Source organism: Meriones unguiculatus, chromosome 16, assembly GCF_030254825.1.
Source record: "Meriones unguiculatus strain TT.TT164.6M chromosome 16, Bangor_MerUng_6.1, whole genome shotgun sequence".
Lineage (NCBI taxonomy): Eukaryota > Metazoa > Chordata > Mammalia > Rodentia > Muridae > Meriones > Meriones unguiculatus.
Window position 1 is genome coordinate 23,059,210 of NC_083363.1, and position 16,647 is coordinate 23,075,856.

Sequence of the window (16,647 nt, forward strand, 5' to 3'; positions counted from 1 at the left end):
TCCAGATCCTTTTATAGTTATGGTTTGGAATTAGCCAAAAGGCTTTTCAAATGGACTATCCTTGAGAACAGTTTAGCACGGGGTTAGTTAGGTAGTTAGTAAGTTAGTAACTGTGGTCCAGAGATTGAATGCTTGCCAAGGTTGGTTGGAGATGTTTAAAAAAAATAAAAATAAAAATAAAGATGGTGTTTGTTACAACTGTCTTTTTTTTACTGGTGGAATCAGACAAAGTCAGTTGAGACAGTTCTTCAATGCAAACTGGGAATGTTGGTTTGAAATTTCCTGAGTGATGAGTAATGTCATCAGAAAGATGGCTTAGTGGTAAAGTGTGGTTACTTGTCACAGGGCTATCGGACAGATAATAAATAAATCACTCATTCTGACTTTGACACTGCTTTGCTCATAATAAAACAGGCGCTACTATCAAATGCAGCTTTCCTGATGTGCTGGAATTGCAAGCAAGTCTGTTTAGCATAGATTCTTTATGATTGTATTAATCATCATCTTACTTAGTATTTCTCAACCCTCCCCATTTTGCAGCGTTTATAGTAGAGAGCACTAGCTGATAAACTTCAGCGTACTGTTTTCTTTTTTTATCAGTCCGTGTGTGTGTGTGTGTGTGTGTGTGTGTGTGTGTGTGTGAAATCCACCGCCTCTGAAAGAGAAGAGCAGTAAGGACTGGACCATTACATCAGCCTCTTCGTTGCCTTATTTAAAGATATGGCATCTTTTAATGGAACATTGGCTAGCCTTGAACTCAGTCCTCCTGGGCTAGACTGCCAAGCGTTAGGCTCACAGGCATGCTTATTTTAAATGGCCAGGACAAAATGCTACATAATGTACTTTATGTGTTTTCCTTTCTAATCTTAAAATCATGAGTAGGTGTGTCTTTTATTCTAATCATCAAGAGTATAGCCTTCACTGTATAGATTTGTTTGTTTTTGTAGACAAGGTTTTTCTGTATAGCAATGTCTGTCTAGAAACTTAGAGATCCGCCTGCCTCTGCCTCCCAAGTGCTGGAATTAAAGGTGTGTGCCACCATGCCAGGCCACTATATAGATTTCTAACGTTAACAATTTCCATTTCAAACGGTAGAGTTAGACCGTAACCACTTGTAGTGGCTCAGGTTAACACGGTTATCTTCTGTTCTACCCACTGTACTTATGTGTGAAGTGCATGTCAGCCGCATCACAGAATTATTTGAAGTGTAATTTTCTTATACCTGTGACTCACTTTATTTTAGTGTTTTGAAGTTACCTTACGTGGCTTATCTTTTACTATAGGAAAAAAAGCTTGAAGAGAATTTACAGAACTTGGCTACAGAATTGGCTCCACTTTATAAGCAGATGGCTCCAGTTGCTTATCAAAATCAAGTATGTTTTTTTAGAACCTTTTACAATGACCTTAAGAATACTTCAAATTTCTGTCTCAAAAAGTTATTATTAATAGCTTTTCAAAACTGATATGTGCTCTTTTTACAATAGTTGTCAGTTTATGTGCCTGTGTGTAAATATGTGTGTAGGCCAGAAAATGAGGTCAAGAATCTTCTTTCAGGGCTGAAGAGATGGCCCAGAAGTTAAGAGCAGTGACTGCTCTTCCAGAGGTTCTGAGTTCATTTCCCAGCAGCCACATTGTGACTCATACCATCTATAATGAGATCTGGTGCCCTTTTCTAGAGTACAGGCATACACGCAGGCAGAACAGTATATATATAAATCTTTAAATAAACAATATTTTAAAAAAAATCTTTAAACGTTCTATGCCTTTGAGGCAGGGTCTCTTCCTTAACTTGGCTCTCACATATACTGAAAGCCCTCAAACCCGAGTGATTTTCCTTGGAATAAGAATCTTCCAGAAACAAGGTTTTCTATATGGGTGCTAAGATGCAAACTCCAGTGTGCAGGCTTACACATGAAACATCCTTAAATTCTGAGCCCAAGTGCTAATATCCAGAGTGTTCAAGTAGTTTTCTTATTGGATATCACGGGAGCCTCATGTGCTCCTATGCAGCCTAAACTTCACTTTGTAGTCTCACTAATTGAATTATATGTGTAGGCAAAAGTGGGGTATGTTAATTTAGAGGTAATGCTTTGCTATCCTTTTTAGAATCTCCAAAACTGCCCAGAACAGTCTGTAGCATCTCCAGAACAAAACTGTAGGGGAGACAGAACTTGATGGGACTCCAGCCTGATGTATAAGAGATCTTGTTTAAAAATAAAGGGGGTTTGGAAAGATGGCTCAGTGGTTAAAAGTGCCAGCTAATTGAGAACCCAGTGTTTGGAAGCCCTGCAGAAGCAAGGAGATCTCTGCCTTCAAGGCCAACCTGGAGAAACTCTTTCTCAGCCGACCACAAAGAAAGAATTCCTTGCTGGCAATGGTGGCATACACCTTTAATTCCAACACTCTAGAGGCAGAGGCAGGCAGATCTCTGAGTTTTTAGACCAACCTGGTCTAGAGGGTGACTTCCAGGACAGCCACAGATACACAGAGAAATCCTGTCTCAAAAAAAAAAAAAAAAAAAGAATAACACACACCTGTAATCCCAGCACTATGGGAGGTAGAATTAGGCAAATCCCTGTGAGTTCAAGGCTAGCCTGGTCAACAAAGTGAGTCCAGGACAGCCAAGGCTACACAGAGAAACCCTGTCTTGAAAACCCAAAGGAAAGAAAGAAAGAGGGAGGGAAGGAAGGAGGGAAGGAGGGAAGGAAGGACCCCTGCTGCTTCCACAGAGCATTCCCGTTCTTTGCTGGCACTCGCGTGGCGGCTTACGGCAGCTTCGTCTCAGGGGACCCTGGCCCGTGACCTTTTCTTGCTTCTTGGGGCACCGCATGGATGTGCAGGGTGTGCTGCGCATCTACAGGCAGGCGCGTCGTGTGCGTAAATCAAAAGAAGACCAGCATGCTGGCACGTAGACACAGGCCTAGCTGCCTTCCAAAGCCGAAAGGGGTCCGAGTTCACCTTCTGTAGCAGCTCATAGAATGAGCACTTTTTTTTGAGACTGGGATTGAAGGTGAGCACCAGCACGCCTGGCCGTGTTCTGCTTCTTAAACACTTACAACTCTACATACAGTTAGTGTACTCACTGTGTTTGTTGGGGTGGGGCTCGTGCTGGCTGCTGGTTCTTATCAGGTCACCAGCCGCAGCGGCCGGTGCCTTTATCCATCAGTTGTCTGCCAGCCCCCAATACACTTCTATTGTCCTACCTGGGTACTTGTACATATCTGCACATATCTACAGACAAAACCAAACTCAGACAGAGAAATTTAGTGGGGAAGAGATCTCGGCTGGAGAGATGGTTTCAGTGGTTTAGAACACCAGCTGCCATTTTGTACAAACAGGTTTGGTACCCAGCATGCACAGCAAGGTGGCTCGAAACTGTCCCTAACTCCAGCTCTGTCGCCGTGTTCTGGCATCTGAACATGCATGTGTGCTTTGCGCAGACACATGCAGTCAAACCCACTCGTACATGAAACAAATCTTTAAAAAAAATTGTTTTACTGTTTTTTTTGTTTTGTTTTGTTTTGTTTTTGTTGTTTTAAGGTGGAATATGAAGATGTGGCTGGAGACTGTCGACTTGGTACCAAGGAAGGCCGTCCTTTCTCTGGTGTCACCTGCTGCATGGATTTCTGTGCCCATTCTCACAGGGACATTCACAACATGAATAATGGAAGCACTGTGGTGTGTATTCAAGTGGCTTTCATCCTTTCTGCTTTAGATGTGCTCCTAAAATGTAACTGTGTTGAAAATGTTATTGACTTATTGTAAGATATTAAGGTGTGCATATAGAAGAAATATTTGCTGTTGGACATGATGGCACATGCAAATTAATCCCAGCAATCAGGAGGCTAAGGCACTTGGATCTCTGAGTTCTATATCATCCGGGGTCTATAGTGAGTTTCAGGTCAGCTGAGCCTAGAACCTTTCTAATAAACCCTTTCAAATATATGAGCCTAGGGGGGCGGGGTCATTCTTTTTCAAACCACCACACCTGCTATAACTGAAGCCAGGCATAGCTCGAAGGAGTAAGTACATGCCTATTCCTCCTCTCTGTCCCTTAGGTTTGTACTTTGATTCGAGAAGATGGCCGTGACACGAATATTCCAAAGGATGAGCAGCTCCACATCCTCCCACTACACCGGCTTGCAGACACTGATGAATTTGGCTCTCGGGAAGGGATGGAAGCCAAGATCCAATCTGGGGCCATCCAAGTCAATGGCCCATCCAGGAAGAAGCAACTACGTTTCAACGAACCTGTTCCTCGATGTGGAAAGAAGAGGGCCAAAATGATGGAGCAGAACAAGAAACCAGCCGCTGCTGGCCTCAGAACAAGGAGGAACGCCACTGCCAGTAAGGGTGGCCCAGGTGAGCCGGGCTGCTAGCTCCAGAGAGGCTTCAATTTCAATTTCTTTCTTTTCTTGGTTTTGTTGTTGTTGTTGTTGTTGTTGTGTTGCATTATGTTTTTTGGTTTTTAGAGACAGGGTTTCTCTGTGTAGCCTTGATTAATTTTGTAGACTAGGCTGGCCTCAAACTCACATCAACCTGCCTGCCTCTGCCTGCCTGGAAGAGCACTGGGATGGTGGGTGTGTGCCACCAGGCCCGCCATGCTCTTGTTTTGTTTTTTTAAGACAGGATTTCTCTGTGTAGCAATGGCTGTCCTGGAACTTACTCTGTCCCGTCTCTCCTCCTCACATCCATCGAGACAGGCTTTCTCTGTAGACGTGGACTCCAGAGCGCTAGAATTAAAGGCATGTGTCACTATTACTCTGCCAAGTTTCAATTTTCTTTTTTCTCCTGTCACATGCCCAGGGAAATTACTTCATTTCTAATTTTTTCGGCCTCAACTCATCCACTTTCATGTCACCCACAGATTGTTGCTTTACCTTCCATTTTCTTTACGCTGCTGTTAGATCTGAGGACTTGGTCAAGTCTGACTTCCGCTCCTTTTTCTGTGAGATTGGTTTTGGTTAGTAACATTGCAGTAACACTATCTCTTTGTTTGTTGGTTGGTTGGTTGGTTTCTATTTCAAGACAGGGTTTCTCTGTGTAGCCCTGTCTTGAAACTCACTCTATAGACCAGGCTTGTCTCCAACTCAGAGATGTGTCTGTTTTTTGCTTCCCAGGTGCTGGGATTAAAGGTGTGTGCCACCACTGCCCATCTTCTCTCTGGTTTTTAACTAAATACCTTTTGTATCAACGTGTAATTATCTTCACATCTTGAAGTGCATAGTTGAAGTGCATAGTGTTTAATGCTTCCTGCGGATTTCCTGGTAAAGTGACAATTATGGAGCTGGGTGTGGTGGTGAAAGTAAATTTCATCACCCTCCTTTATTCAACAGATTTGAGAATACTAATTTGTTCCAATGTTACTTTTTAAAACTTTCCTATGGATTTCTTTTTTTTTTTTTTTTTTGTGGGGGGAGCATTTTCAAGACAAGGTTTTTCTGTGTAGCCTTGGCTGTCCTAGACTTACTTTGTAGACAGAGGCTGGCTTCAAACTCACAGAGGTCCTCCTGCCTCTGCCTGCCAGAGTGCTGGGATTACAGGCATGCACCACCACATTTGATGAGGATTTCTTTTTTCTATTAATGACTCTTAATAGTTTCTTCCTCCTTTCTTTCTTTCTTTCTTTCTTTCTTTCTTTCTTTCTTTCTTTCTTTCTTTCCTTCCTTCCTTCCTTCCTTCCTTCCTTCCTTCCTTCCTTCCTTCCTTCCTTTCCTCCAGAAAAGGTTTCTCTATAAACAGATTGGTCTTGACCTCGGAGATCTGCCTGCCTCTCCCTCCTGAGCGATATGACTAAAGGTGTGCACCACCACTGCCAACAATTTCTTTTATAGTGCCTTTTTTATTCCTTTTCCTCTGCACACTGATTTTTATTTTTAAAGTGCCTCAGTGTTCATTTTCTTGTCTTTAATTTGTAAAGATTTTTCAAGCTGATTTAGAAATGTTTGTCATAGATCTAATTGTTTTTGATAGCTTCTTGCATAGTGGAATGTTCAGGATTTTTTTTTAATTTTGGAATAAACATGAGGAGAGACAGGAGAGAGATGGCTCACTAGTTGAGAGCACTGGCTGCTCTTAAAGAGGAAGAATTCTTTTCAGGAAAACTTTTGTGTTAACAAGTACAAGCAGCTGGAATATAGCTCCCTGGGAGAATACATGACTGTGTGTGGGAAGGCCTGGGATTCATTCCCAAGCAGGCCCTAAAACTCATGTTAGAGGGCTGGGTATTCTGGGTATTCTGGCTTCTGCTGGTGCTCTCGGTATTGAGACAGGAGGACTCTGTAAACCACAGGCCAGCCAGTACTGTAAGGACCCTGCTTCAGGCCTCTGTGTATGCCTGTGTATCACATGCCTGCCTGGTGATGAGGGCGTTGGATGCCTGGAACTGGAGTTACAGACAATTGTGAGCTTCCTCATGGGTGCCAGGAATCAAAACCTAGTTCTTGGCCAGAGCAACGAGTGTTTGTAACTCGTGGGCCATCTCTCCAGTACCCAAGACACATTTTTAAAAAGTGAAAAGGGCTAGGCAGAGAGGCACACGCCTTTAGTCCCAGCACTTAGGAGACAGAGGCGTGGTTCCAGCACCGTCAATCTCAGTGGTTCTCAACCTTCCCAATGCTGCAATCCTTTAATACAATTCTTCATTTTGGATTTTGTTATTCCTTCGTCACTATAATTTTGCTACTGTTATGAAAGCTTTTTACAGGCCTAATTACAGCAAGTGATAGAATGCTTGCCTACCCAGGAGCTAACGCCAGGAGGCAAAAAATAAAATCATGTAAAAATAATTTTTGAAAACCGACAGGTGCCAAATAGCTTTTATGTTTGTCTTCACGTTTGTTGTAACTTTGTGAACCAACAGTGAACCTACAGTTCAGATTGAAACTGAACGGCATTTTATTTTTAAAGGTTCAGACAACACTAAAAGCTGTCCATCGGCCTCATCTACTACGCACCCAGAGAAAGAAGAATCTACAGACCTAAGTCCCCTGGTGGCTTCCTCCACGAAAACAGCTACCTGTATGTACAATAAAACAGCTTCAGGCGGGCTTCCAGAAACAAGTAGCGTTCCCCACGGCGCAATGCCTTCTGGGACACACAGTGGTGCTAATGCAGCTGCTGGGGAGGGCGCTGGGCTTGCACAGCCTGGTGAAGTGGCTCCGCTTCCTCACCAGTCTCTTCCCACAGCAGATCCCCCTGCTCATTCTGAGCCCGTCGCTAGTCCGCCCGAGCAGCTACCTTCCAACCAGTCAAACCAGCAGCCCCCGTTCCTCAGCTCTCCTCATAAACTGGCTTCCTGTCAGGTGAAAGATGAGCTGCACTCTGAAGCAGATAAGCCTCTGTCGGATGACCTGTCCTCCGACGAGGATACTAACATCCCTCAAATTGATGAGTTTTGGTCAGACAGCGAGGAGATCTACTTTGATCCCAGCTTTGGTGGAGTGGCGATAGCACCCATCCACGGCTCGGTGCTGATTGAATGTGCCCGGAGAGAGCTCCACGCGACCACCTCCTTGAGGTGTCCCAACCGATATTGCCCTTTTCGTGTGGCCCTCGTATTCTACCAGCACAAAAACCTGAATAAGCCCAGACATGGTTTTGATATCAACAGGATGAAGTATGAATCTAAAGATGTAAAGAAAAAACCCGCAGATCGCGAGGGCCCTGACTTATCCACCGAAGCCACTTTGTCATACCAAATTCCTTCTCGCATTGCTTCCACTCTAACCCATGACAATATCGTCACTGTGTCCCCTTACGCTCTCACTCATGTTGCAGGGCCCTACAACCATTGGGTCTAGAGGCTTTTCTCCCATAATGCCTTCGCTAGCTCGGTGTAGTTTTTACGGTGCTGTTCAAAAGAAAGTCATATTGTTGTTTACTGTATCTTCATTTCACCCATTTTAACTCTGAGATAAAAATTAAAAAAAAAAACGGGGTGGGAACTTAACTGTGACTATATTTTGAGAATTGGTAGAAGGTGCAGATTTTCAGCAAAATTAAAATTTTTTCTAGTTTTAGATACATAAAGAATCTCTTGGTTAGGTGTGGGCCGTGCTAGAACCAGGGTTCGGTGCTTTACACTCAGTTTGTTTACTATGAGGAGGATGTTAACAAGTTCCTGCAATAAGATGTAAAAGCCAAGACACACAGTGTTAACCCTACACAGTTCCTGGTGCTTTAACCACACCAACACATGCAGTAATGAGCTGAATGATTGTTTCATGGTGCCATTGCTCAAGCATCTTCCAATCATTGCTATCGTGTCTGCACATTTCTTTGAAATAAACCAATGAAATGCTTTTTTCCTCTTAAAATATATCTCCTGTATAAAGTAATTCTTTATTCTAGTGATGGTTGGAGGCTGTTCATTAACTGTAAATATATATATTTTAAAAAGCACTTTCTATTTTTAAAAGTAACTTGAAATAGTATAGTAGCAGAATCCTATTGTCTATTATGTATGCATATCTGCATACCAGAGAAGTCATTTGTTCTTGCTGTGTGAGTTCCATTCTGTTAACCACAGCCTGTATTCAAATAATATATGACTAGTGTTTTTACCAATAAAGTAGAGGATCTCTAAGAAATTGAAACTACAAAATGCCACCAATATCAATTTCCCCTAGGAAAAAATAAAAAAAAGACATTATCTTCTAAACTAACCCTATAATTGAAGTATATGACCCTATGGCAGGCGTTTTCAAAGAGAGAGGGCACAAATTTGGATCAGTCAAATGCTCCCAATGTTTCAAATTGAGAAAATATCTAATTAAGTAACCTTTCCTTCCCAAATGAGAAGAAAATATTCTGTAGAAGTAATCGAAGTGAAAAATCCTCACGATTACCATTATCGCTCCTACCCTGGAGTCACAGAGTAAAATTAGTACTGTAAGCCAGTTAAGAGGCTAACTAAGCTGGGTGTGGTGACCCACACCTGAAATTTCAGCGCTCTGGAAGGCAGAGGCAGGTAGACCACTGTGAGTTCAAGGCCAGCCTGGTCTACAAAGTGAGTCCAGGACAGCCAAGGCTACACAGGGAAACCCTGTCTCAAAAAACAAACAAAAACAAAAAGAGAGAGAGAGAGCTCTAACTATTACTAATCTTAACCTATTGGGGTTAGATAAATGGTGACTAAACTTCTTTAGTAATCCCATATTTTGAAAGTGACGAGTAAAATCGGCATTCTGATTATTTTGGTGGTCCATTGTTTAATTGACTTACAGTCCAAGAAAGATTCCCCAAACAGAAAACCTACAACCAAGAGACCTTTCAGTGAAATACAAATGCACAGGTGCTATGACATTCAAGGTGTTGGATTCTTTGGGAGTACAGGAACCCAAATGGTGCTTCTCTGAGATGCCATAGGAGACCCACAACTATTACCACAATCTTGGTGCAAATGTAAACAGTTCCAGTAAGCTCTCTAGAGAATAACTTATTAAATTGATACATGGTGCAAAGGGTAAGTTTCTGGCGAAGGCAAGTTCAGGAAGAGGAAGGGATTGTAAATAAGGAAATGTCCATTGACGTTCCACAGTGTACAGGTAGACTTAAGCTCCTGCAATGCCTACAGTAGGGTAATTTGTTGACCTGATTTAGTGTTTTGTGTGCCTTAGATTTCCATTTAAAAACATGCCTATCTTTTAAGCCTAGGGTTTCTTACACGTGTGAGTATATAAATGTGCTCAGTTATTGCTTCAGCTGCTTCAGTTAGGTATTTGTTAGACTAGACCATCAGGACTGTTCCCTTGTGAAGTTACCTTTGCGGTGTTCAGCCTTAGCTCCCACTAGGAATCATTTCTTTTCCATTGCTGGAAAAAATCTTCTCCCCCTGACTGTATTCATTCATTCATTTACCCATCCCTCTAACGCATGTTTAATTGAATCCTTCTCAATTCAATTTGATTGAATTTGATTTTGTTTATTTTTGAGTCACCACCTCGGATGCGATCTTAAACAGAATGCTTGGCATTATTTCCTAAGGGAATAGCAAATTACCTATAAAAGAAGAGCTACAGTAATATATATTCTAATAAAGTCAAGCTAACTTGTTTTTAATGTTAAGGCCACGTTTTGTTTTTGTCTTTTGTTGTTATTTTCCAAGACAGGGTTTCTTTATGTAGCATTGGCTGTCCTGAAACTCACTTTGTAGACCAGGCTGGCCTGGCACTGGTGAGATCCACCTGCCTCTGCCTCCTCAGTGCTGGGATTAAAGGTGTGTGCCACCACTGCACAGCTCTAAGGCCACATTCTTAATGTTTAACTCATTTTAGACACCGATGTTGATCAATGGGGCTGTTGGGATGTGGGAAGCTACTTGCATTTTGACAGAATAAGTACATGAAAATAATCAGTTCCAGGAAGGCAGAGGTAGGCTGAGAGCTGTGAACTCGAGGCCAGCATGGTCTAACAAAGTGAGTCCAGGACAGCCAAGACTACACTGAGAAACTTTCTCAGGGGAAAAACAGAGAAAAGGAAAAAAGAAAATAATCAGTTTCAAGAAAAATGTCATTCCATTGTTAAAATTGTCTTTAGAAATGGAATGCCTCAGCCTACTGAGGGAACCTCATTCTCTTAAGTTCTTGGGCACTCTGGTGTGCTTCTTAGACACACGGTGCTTAGTCAGTGTTCAGCAGCACTGGGTGTCTACTGGCTATGTACTGCTTTAAGAGTGGTCTTTATTACAGACGGAATAAACTGGTCTGAGATGACAGCCCCTGTCACACTCTTCTAATGGTCTTCCTACACCTCCTTCGCTTTGTTACACTCAGATTCCTTTTCCTTTACCTCATTTGTGAAGCTCTAATTAAGACTGTGTTCATGATGTGAACCTTGATTTCATTGCTGTATGTGACCTCCATGGTAGCCCAGCAGATGCTATCATTCTTGTGTGCTATAAATTCTATATCACCTGTCCTCTCAAAATTCCATCTTCTGTGTGTGTGTTTTGGTTTTATGAGACTGATTCTGTATGTAATTTTGGCTCTCCTGGAACTCACATGGTAGACCAGGCTACCCTAGACTTCTGCCTCTGCCCCTGTGCTGGCATTAAAGCTGTACTCCACCACTCTCCAAGCTGTTTTGTTCTCTCTGTCAGCCTCACGTATATCCTGTTTCCAAATTTCTGCGAGGTACCATGTTGCGATAGATTGCTGGGACTTGAGGCTGAGAAGGGTAAATTTTCCCGACGTGTTCATGGCTTAGATGACTTTCCAGTCAGTGCATTCGTGAGGCTCAGAGCTTCGCTAGCTGAACGCTGTAAGCCGTTCACTTACATTCACCCATTACCTGGTTAACTGAACGGCTGACCTTCTGTAAATGGTGTACCAGCTCGGTTCACATGAATAACATACTTCCTAGTGTCATTACTCCAGTTTATCATTTCACATTTGCATGATAACAAACCCAAGTTAGTCAGACATGTATACTGAGACTTCTATGTGGGACAAATCTGTCAGATCATTGCATGGCATTTGCTATCGACTGTGAGCACATTCACCTTTGTGCCAAGTAAGTAGCTGTGTGCAATCTTTAGTTTGGCCCCTCGATGCATGAGAATCTTTCTTAGTCTAGATTTGAAACAACTGAATCATCATCTTTACTAGTAATTTATGACAAGAATTATAACAAGATAATGTGGTGACTCTTGCTGCACCAGAAGTCCCCTTCGAGGCGCTGGAGTTGAACCCCTGTGCTCACAGAGCAGACCGGCTGGTAGCTGCCTACAGGCCACTCTGTTCTTCCGGAGAACCGCACAAAACAAACTTTACTTTTCTCACCCATAGAGGACTGCATTACTGAGAACTATCCTTATTTTTATACAAGTCAAAAATAAAACAGCTTTCTGTCCTCTGGTGAGGTTCAGGACGCGAATGGTAATGGTAAAATTAGGTCAAGACTCCCTTGACTGTCAATGTTTCAGGCTCTGTGGGGAGACGTTAGCTGACTTTTAGCTATGAAGCTAACCTATTAACGCTTTCCTATAAATATGGAGATCCTTGTCTTTGCCATTCCCTCTGGAACCTCGTATTCGGAATACATAAGGATTTCTTAAGGACTGGCTGAGCCAACTGAGGAAAGCATACTTTCATTGTATATACTCCCTAGCCGTGGTTGCACATTCCTTCCTGCCCCTCACCTAGTTAAGTGCAAGCAGTTGCTTGTGGTGTGGCCATTTTTGTGATGGGAATGCTGTACTTTGTTAGGTCTATGTCCTGTCCACTTTGGCATGTTTGCCATGTGGTGTAGTCATTGCTTGGTTGTTTAAATTTTTCCAAGTGAAATGGGTGTTTCAGACTGTATTTTTCATAGCATTAGAAAATAACGGCAATCCTATGTTGAGAAGACATTCAGACAGTCTGTGTGTCTTCCCACAAAACTTGATTCTGTATATTTTCTTCAAAAGTGTTAAAACTCTTAAGCATGGTTTTTGTGTTTAGTCTTCTCTCTCTCTCTCTCTGTAATAGAAGATGAGCCTCGCTAGTAAGTTGTAAAGCTGGGCCTTTAAGAGTGTCATGGTCTTGCGTAGTGCAGTCTTGAACTTTGGCTGAGGATGTTGAGAACTTGTTTTTTCGTTTCTTTTTCTTTTGAAACTGGATCTCACAATGCAGCCCTGGCCTGGCAACATAGACTGAGCTGGCCTTGAACCCACAGAGGTTCTTCTGGCCTCGACTCCACCACACCTGGTGTCTCTAGTGCATTAGGTAAACTCTCTCTCAACCTTACCTTCCATCCTAGACCTTGGTGTTTTGTAAGGAATTGTCAGTTTCGTATGTACTCAGCTGTACAAAATCTTAGCACGTTGCTAAGGCTTTTTCTGAATTCTCTGGTTTAGATGATCTTTTTTCTTACATGCAAGAGGAGTGACACAGGGCACCCTGTCCAGCTAACATACATTTGTATTAGCCCCAGTTCGTTTCTCTCCTGGATAACAGTTTGTTCAAAATACGTGTTACTCATAATCTTACGTTCACCCTGAGGCCCCACTCTGCTCAAAATTATCTTGTGGCAGTCTGTAATGCCTCTGGCTTCAAAATTTCAAGGTTACTGATTTCCATACTCCTTTTGTACTTTATGATTAAAACTGCTGCTCTCCTATGTGTATATTCTGGCTCCATCACCCAGATCATCCGTTATGCAAACACATCTGGGTCTTTAAAACTGTCATTTTGTTTCTCACTCCTTTTCCTTTTTGAGACATCATCTCATTATATAGTTTAGGCCAGCCTTACATGCTCTCGTTTATCTCAGCATCATGGCTTATCTTTTAAAATTGTGTGTCATGAAGTCCAACACCCACCTTTGCTCAAGTCTGTAATCCCAACTGCTTGAGGGGCTGAGGCAAAATGATAGAAAAGGAACACCAACGGACAGAGTTTGCTAGCCTTGCTGGAAGTGCCCTGGGTCCAATCCCCAGAAAGGACCAAGAAAGAGTATATTTATGCAGACCTTTTCAATTAGGGGTAAATACAACTTAAGCATAAGTTACTTATTCCCATTCTCTTTTGTGGCTTTTCCATCTCCATCTGTTAAATTACAAATCTGCCAGGCAGTTTTAGTCACTGGGTCTTATATGCAGACAGACTCTCTTTTCTTTATTCTCATTTTCTACCTTCTATTTACCCACAACTCTATTTTGCTGATGGGAACCTGTTTCCTAGGGTAAATTTACTCTTGAAATTTTTCAGCTGTAATAGTGTAATCATAATGGCCTTGGTATACTGGAATTAGACTCTTCCTATCTCAAACCTCCAGCCCAGACATCACAGTCCCACATCACTGCACATAATCTAGTTTCAAACCTGAGTCCTTGGTGCTGAGCCACCAGGAGGCTCTGGGGACGAAGGTCCCGAAAGGGACCAAAGGGAGCTACACACCTCCAGGTCAAAAGCAAAAAATACTTTCAATATTTCTTGTCTATCCTCTTCTAATTTTAACTGAAAATAGATGCTAGAAACAGGTAATATTTTGAGAACAAGTAGGACATGAACAACAACAATGGGCATCTCTCCCTACAGGCGTGCACGCCTGTAATTCCAGCTTGCCGGAAGGCAGAAGCCAGTAGGTAAGATCCTGCCTTCACTGAGTGCTTTGTGCAACTTCTTTTTTTCTTTCTTTCTTTCTTTCTTTCTTTCTTTCTTTCTTTCTTTCTTTCTTCTTTTTTTTTGAGGGACAAGGTGAGTTGGTTGGTTTTTAGAGACAAGGTTTCTCTGTGTAGCCCGCCTCTGCCTCCCTGAGTGCTGGGATCGCAGGCATGTACCACCTCGCCTGGTGTTTGCAACTTCTTTTTGCCAATATTGAACTCAGAAAACATACTTCCCTTTTACAGATGAGCCGCCAAGCAAGTAACAAGAATAGCCAGTAGCTTACTTTAAGTCACACAGCAATTCAATGAATATGAACGAAATGATGTGTTTTGCCTGAGTGTGTGTGTGTACCATGTGTACTGAGTAGAGCTAATAGAGAAATATAAAATTTATTAAACCTCTCTTCAGCTAGTTTACACTGTGTAGTCAGCTGTTTTCATTCACATGTTAAAGTTCTCAAATTCTCATTTATGCATCAAAGTCTAGGTTTGTGGTTTTTATTTTTGTGTGCGTGTGTGTGTGCGTGTGTGTGTGCGTGTGTGTGTGTGTGTGTGTGTGTGTGTGTGTTTAAGGCAGGTGCTTGTTTAGCCATGGCTGCCCTGGAGAATTCTATGTATCCCAGGTCGGTCTGGCCCTAGGTGCAGGGATTGCAGGTGTGAACCACCCTATTTGGTGTATATTTAAAAAAAAAAAAGCATAGAGAATATCCTTTACTCTTAATAGGAAGACAAAATACATTTTCCACCAAGTCATTTTTAAATGGGACTTTTAAAGCCCCTCATAATCAAAGTTTAATTTATTTGTTTAAATATATTGAAACGAAGGTTTCTTGAAGGAAATAGTGCTAGCTGAACAATTTGAGTTCCAAGCCCTTCATTATATAAATATGCAAAATTATTCACGAACAGGTTTTATGGTCTCTAGATTATGTAGGATGGTCTTGTTAGATTGGGTTGGGTTTGTTTTGTTTCGGTGTGCGCCCCTCTGCTTTATTTGTAGCCATATAAATCTTTGCAGCAAATGTACCTGAACCTAGAGAGTTAAGGATACTGAGATGTATTTGTAAAGTTTCTAGTAATTTCTCTATAGGTTATTTTACCAACCTCTCTAGATAGAGGTGATATATTTTGACTATCCTGTTAAATTCTTTGGCACAAAAAAGGGGGGAAACAGGCCGAATGATCTTGAGTAGTCAAGTATGACCTCCTCCTCCTCCTATGTTGGTGGCTCTTCTTTCCAACGTGTTCGTGCTCTGATAAAATGGCTGACTGTATTTGACTTTACAAACACAGCTCATAGGAAAGATTAAATATTTTTATTGCAATGTGCGGTCATATTTTTTTTTTTAGCCTTTATGGAGTTAACATTGTGATAGGTGCTTTAAGAGAAATATTTTTTCAGAAATGGTTTTATAGCAAAAACTATGGGCAGCTTTTGCATTGTGATGTGTGGGTAGGTGGTTCTATTTGGGTTAGCAGGAACTCATAAAATGTTCCCTGAGGAGAAAGCTGTACAATTCCATGGCAGAGAGGGCAACATGACGTTCTAGTTGACTGACTTTCTCCTAGTGAGGTAGCATGTAAATCAACATACGTGGCATTAATTTGGTTTACAGGAATCAGCGGAGTGTTTAATTGGTGGCAGGAAAACTTTCATCCATATTCTTTCCCGTACAAGCAGAACTGACTTCCACCCAGGCAAAGAATCACTGTCCTGTGTTAAACCTCTCCCCCTGCAGTATGTTTACTGTTGATTTTTACCTATTGCCATCCTACTGTTGTATCTCGCTAATTGAGGTTTTGTGGGTTTTTTGTTTGGGGGGGGGCTGTTTTTGTTTTTAGAAAATGCTGTTAAAATTCCAAAAAAATGTTTGATTTAGTTCTTTACATATGAGGGAAATAGTTAAGGAAAGCACTTCATCACATTAAAGGGAAAGAGAATCTTATAACCATGATGGTTTTAATACATGGTCAATATTGAGTCCTCTGCACAGAATGGAACACTTCCTAGCAGTACTTGAATACTTGTGAGTTGGAATTGCATGTTACTTGAAAAATCTAATTAAGCTAAATTTTGGTGCACAGCAGTTGTATATGATTTCATGTTTATGTAGCAAAATACATTGAAATGTACTAGTATTGAAACATAAATGTAAAAATAGTTGTGGAAATTGTCTTATTTTCCTTTTGTCTCATTGTTTAAAGCATAAATTTTCTTTTTTCTTAATTCTAAGGATAAATGAATACTGTAATTGAAAATATATTTTAAATCTTTGTCATGTTTTTTTTAAGCTATTGCAAATTGTATCATTCCTGATTATATAGAACTTTGTGGGTGGTATAAAATAAATTTTATACTTCTATTTTGCACCTGGTAGTCTAATTTTTCTTTCCTCTTCAAAAATCTTATTTAAAAACATAATATCTAGGATGCTGGAGAGATGGCTCAGTGGTTAAGAGCACTGGCTGCTTCTCCAGAAGTCCTGAGTTCAATTCCCAGCAACCACATGGTGGCTCACAACCATCTATAGTGAGATCGAGTGCCCTTTTCTGGTATG

General features: G+C 41.5%; 1 protein-coding gene across 2 annotated transcripts in view; it reads left to right on the forward strand.

The window, feature by feature from the left end:
* Tet1 (tet methylcytosine dioxygenase 1) overlaps window positions 1–16,419 on the forward strand; it is a 79,405-nt gene extending 62,986 nt beyond the window's left edge. For both annotated transcript variants that reach the window (XM_060369443.1, XM_060369444.1), the window contains 4 exons: window positions 1,284–1,373; window positions 3,541–3,678; window positions 4,059–4,362; window positions 6,910–16,419. In XM_060369443.1, coding sequence (XP_060225426.1) covers window positions 1,284–1,373; window positions 3,541–3,678; window positions 4,059–4,362; window positions 6,910–7,802 — 1,425 coding nt within the window. In that variant the 3' untranslated portion in view covers window positions 7,803–16,419. The remainder of the gene's footprint in view (window positions 1–1,283; window positions 1,374–3,540; window positions 3,679–4,058; window positions 4,363–6,909) is intronic.
* Window positions 16,420–16,647: the final 228 nt, after the last annotated feature.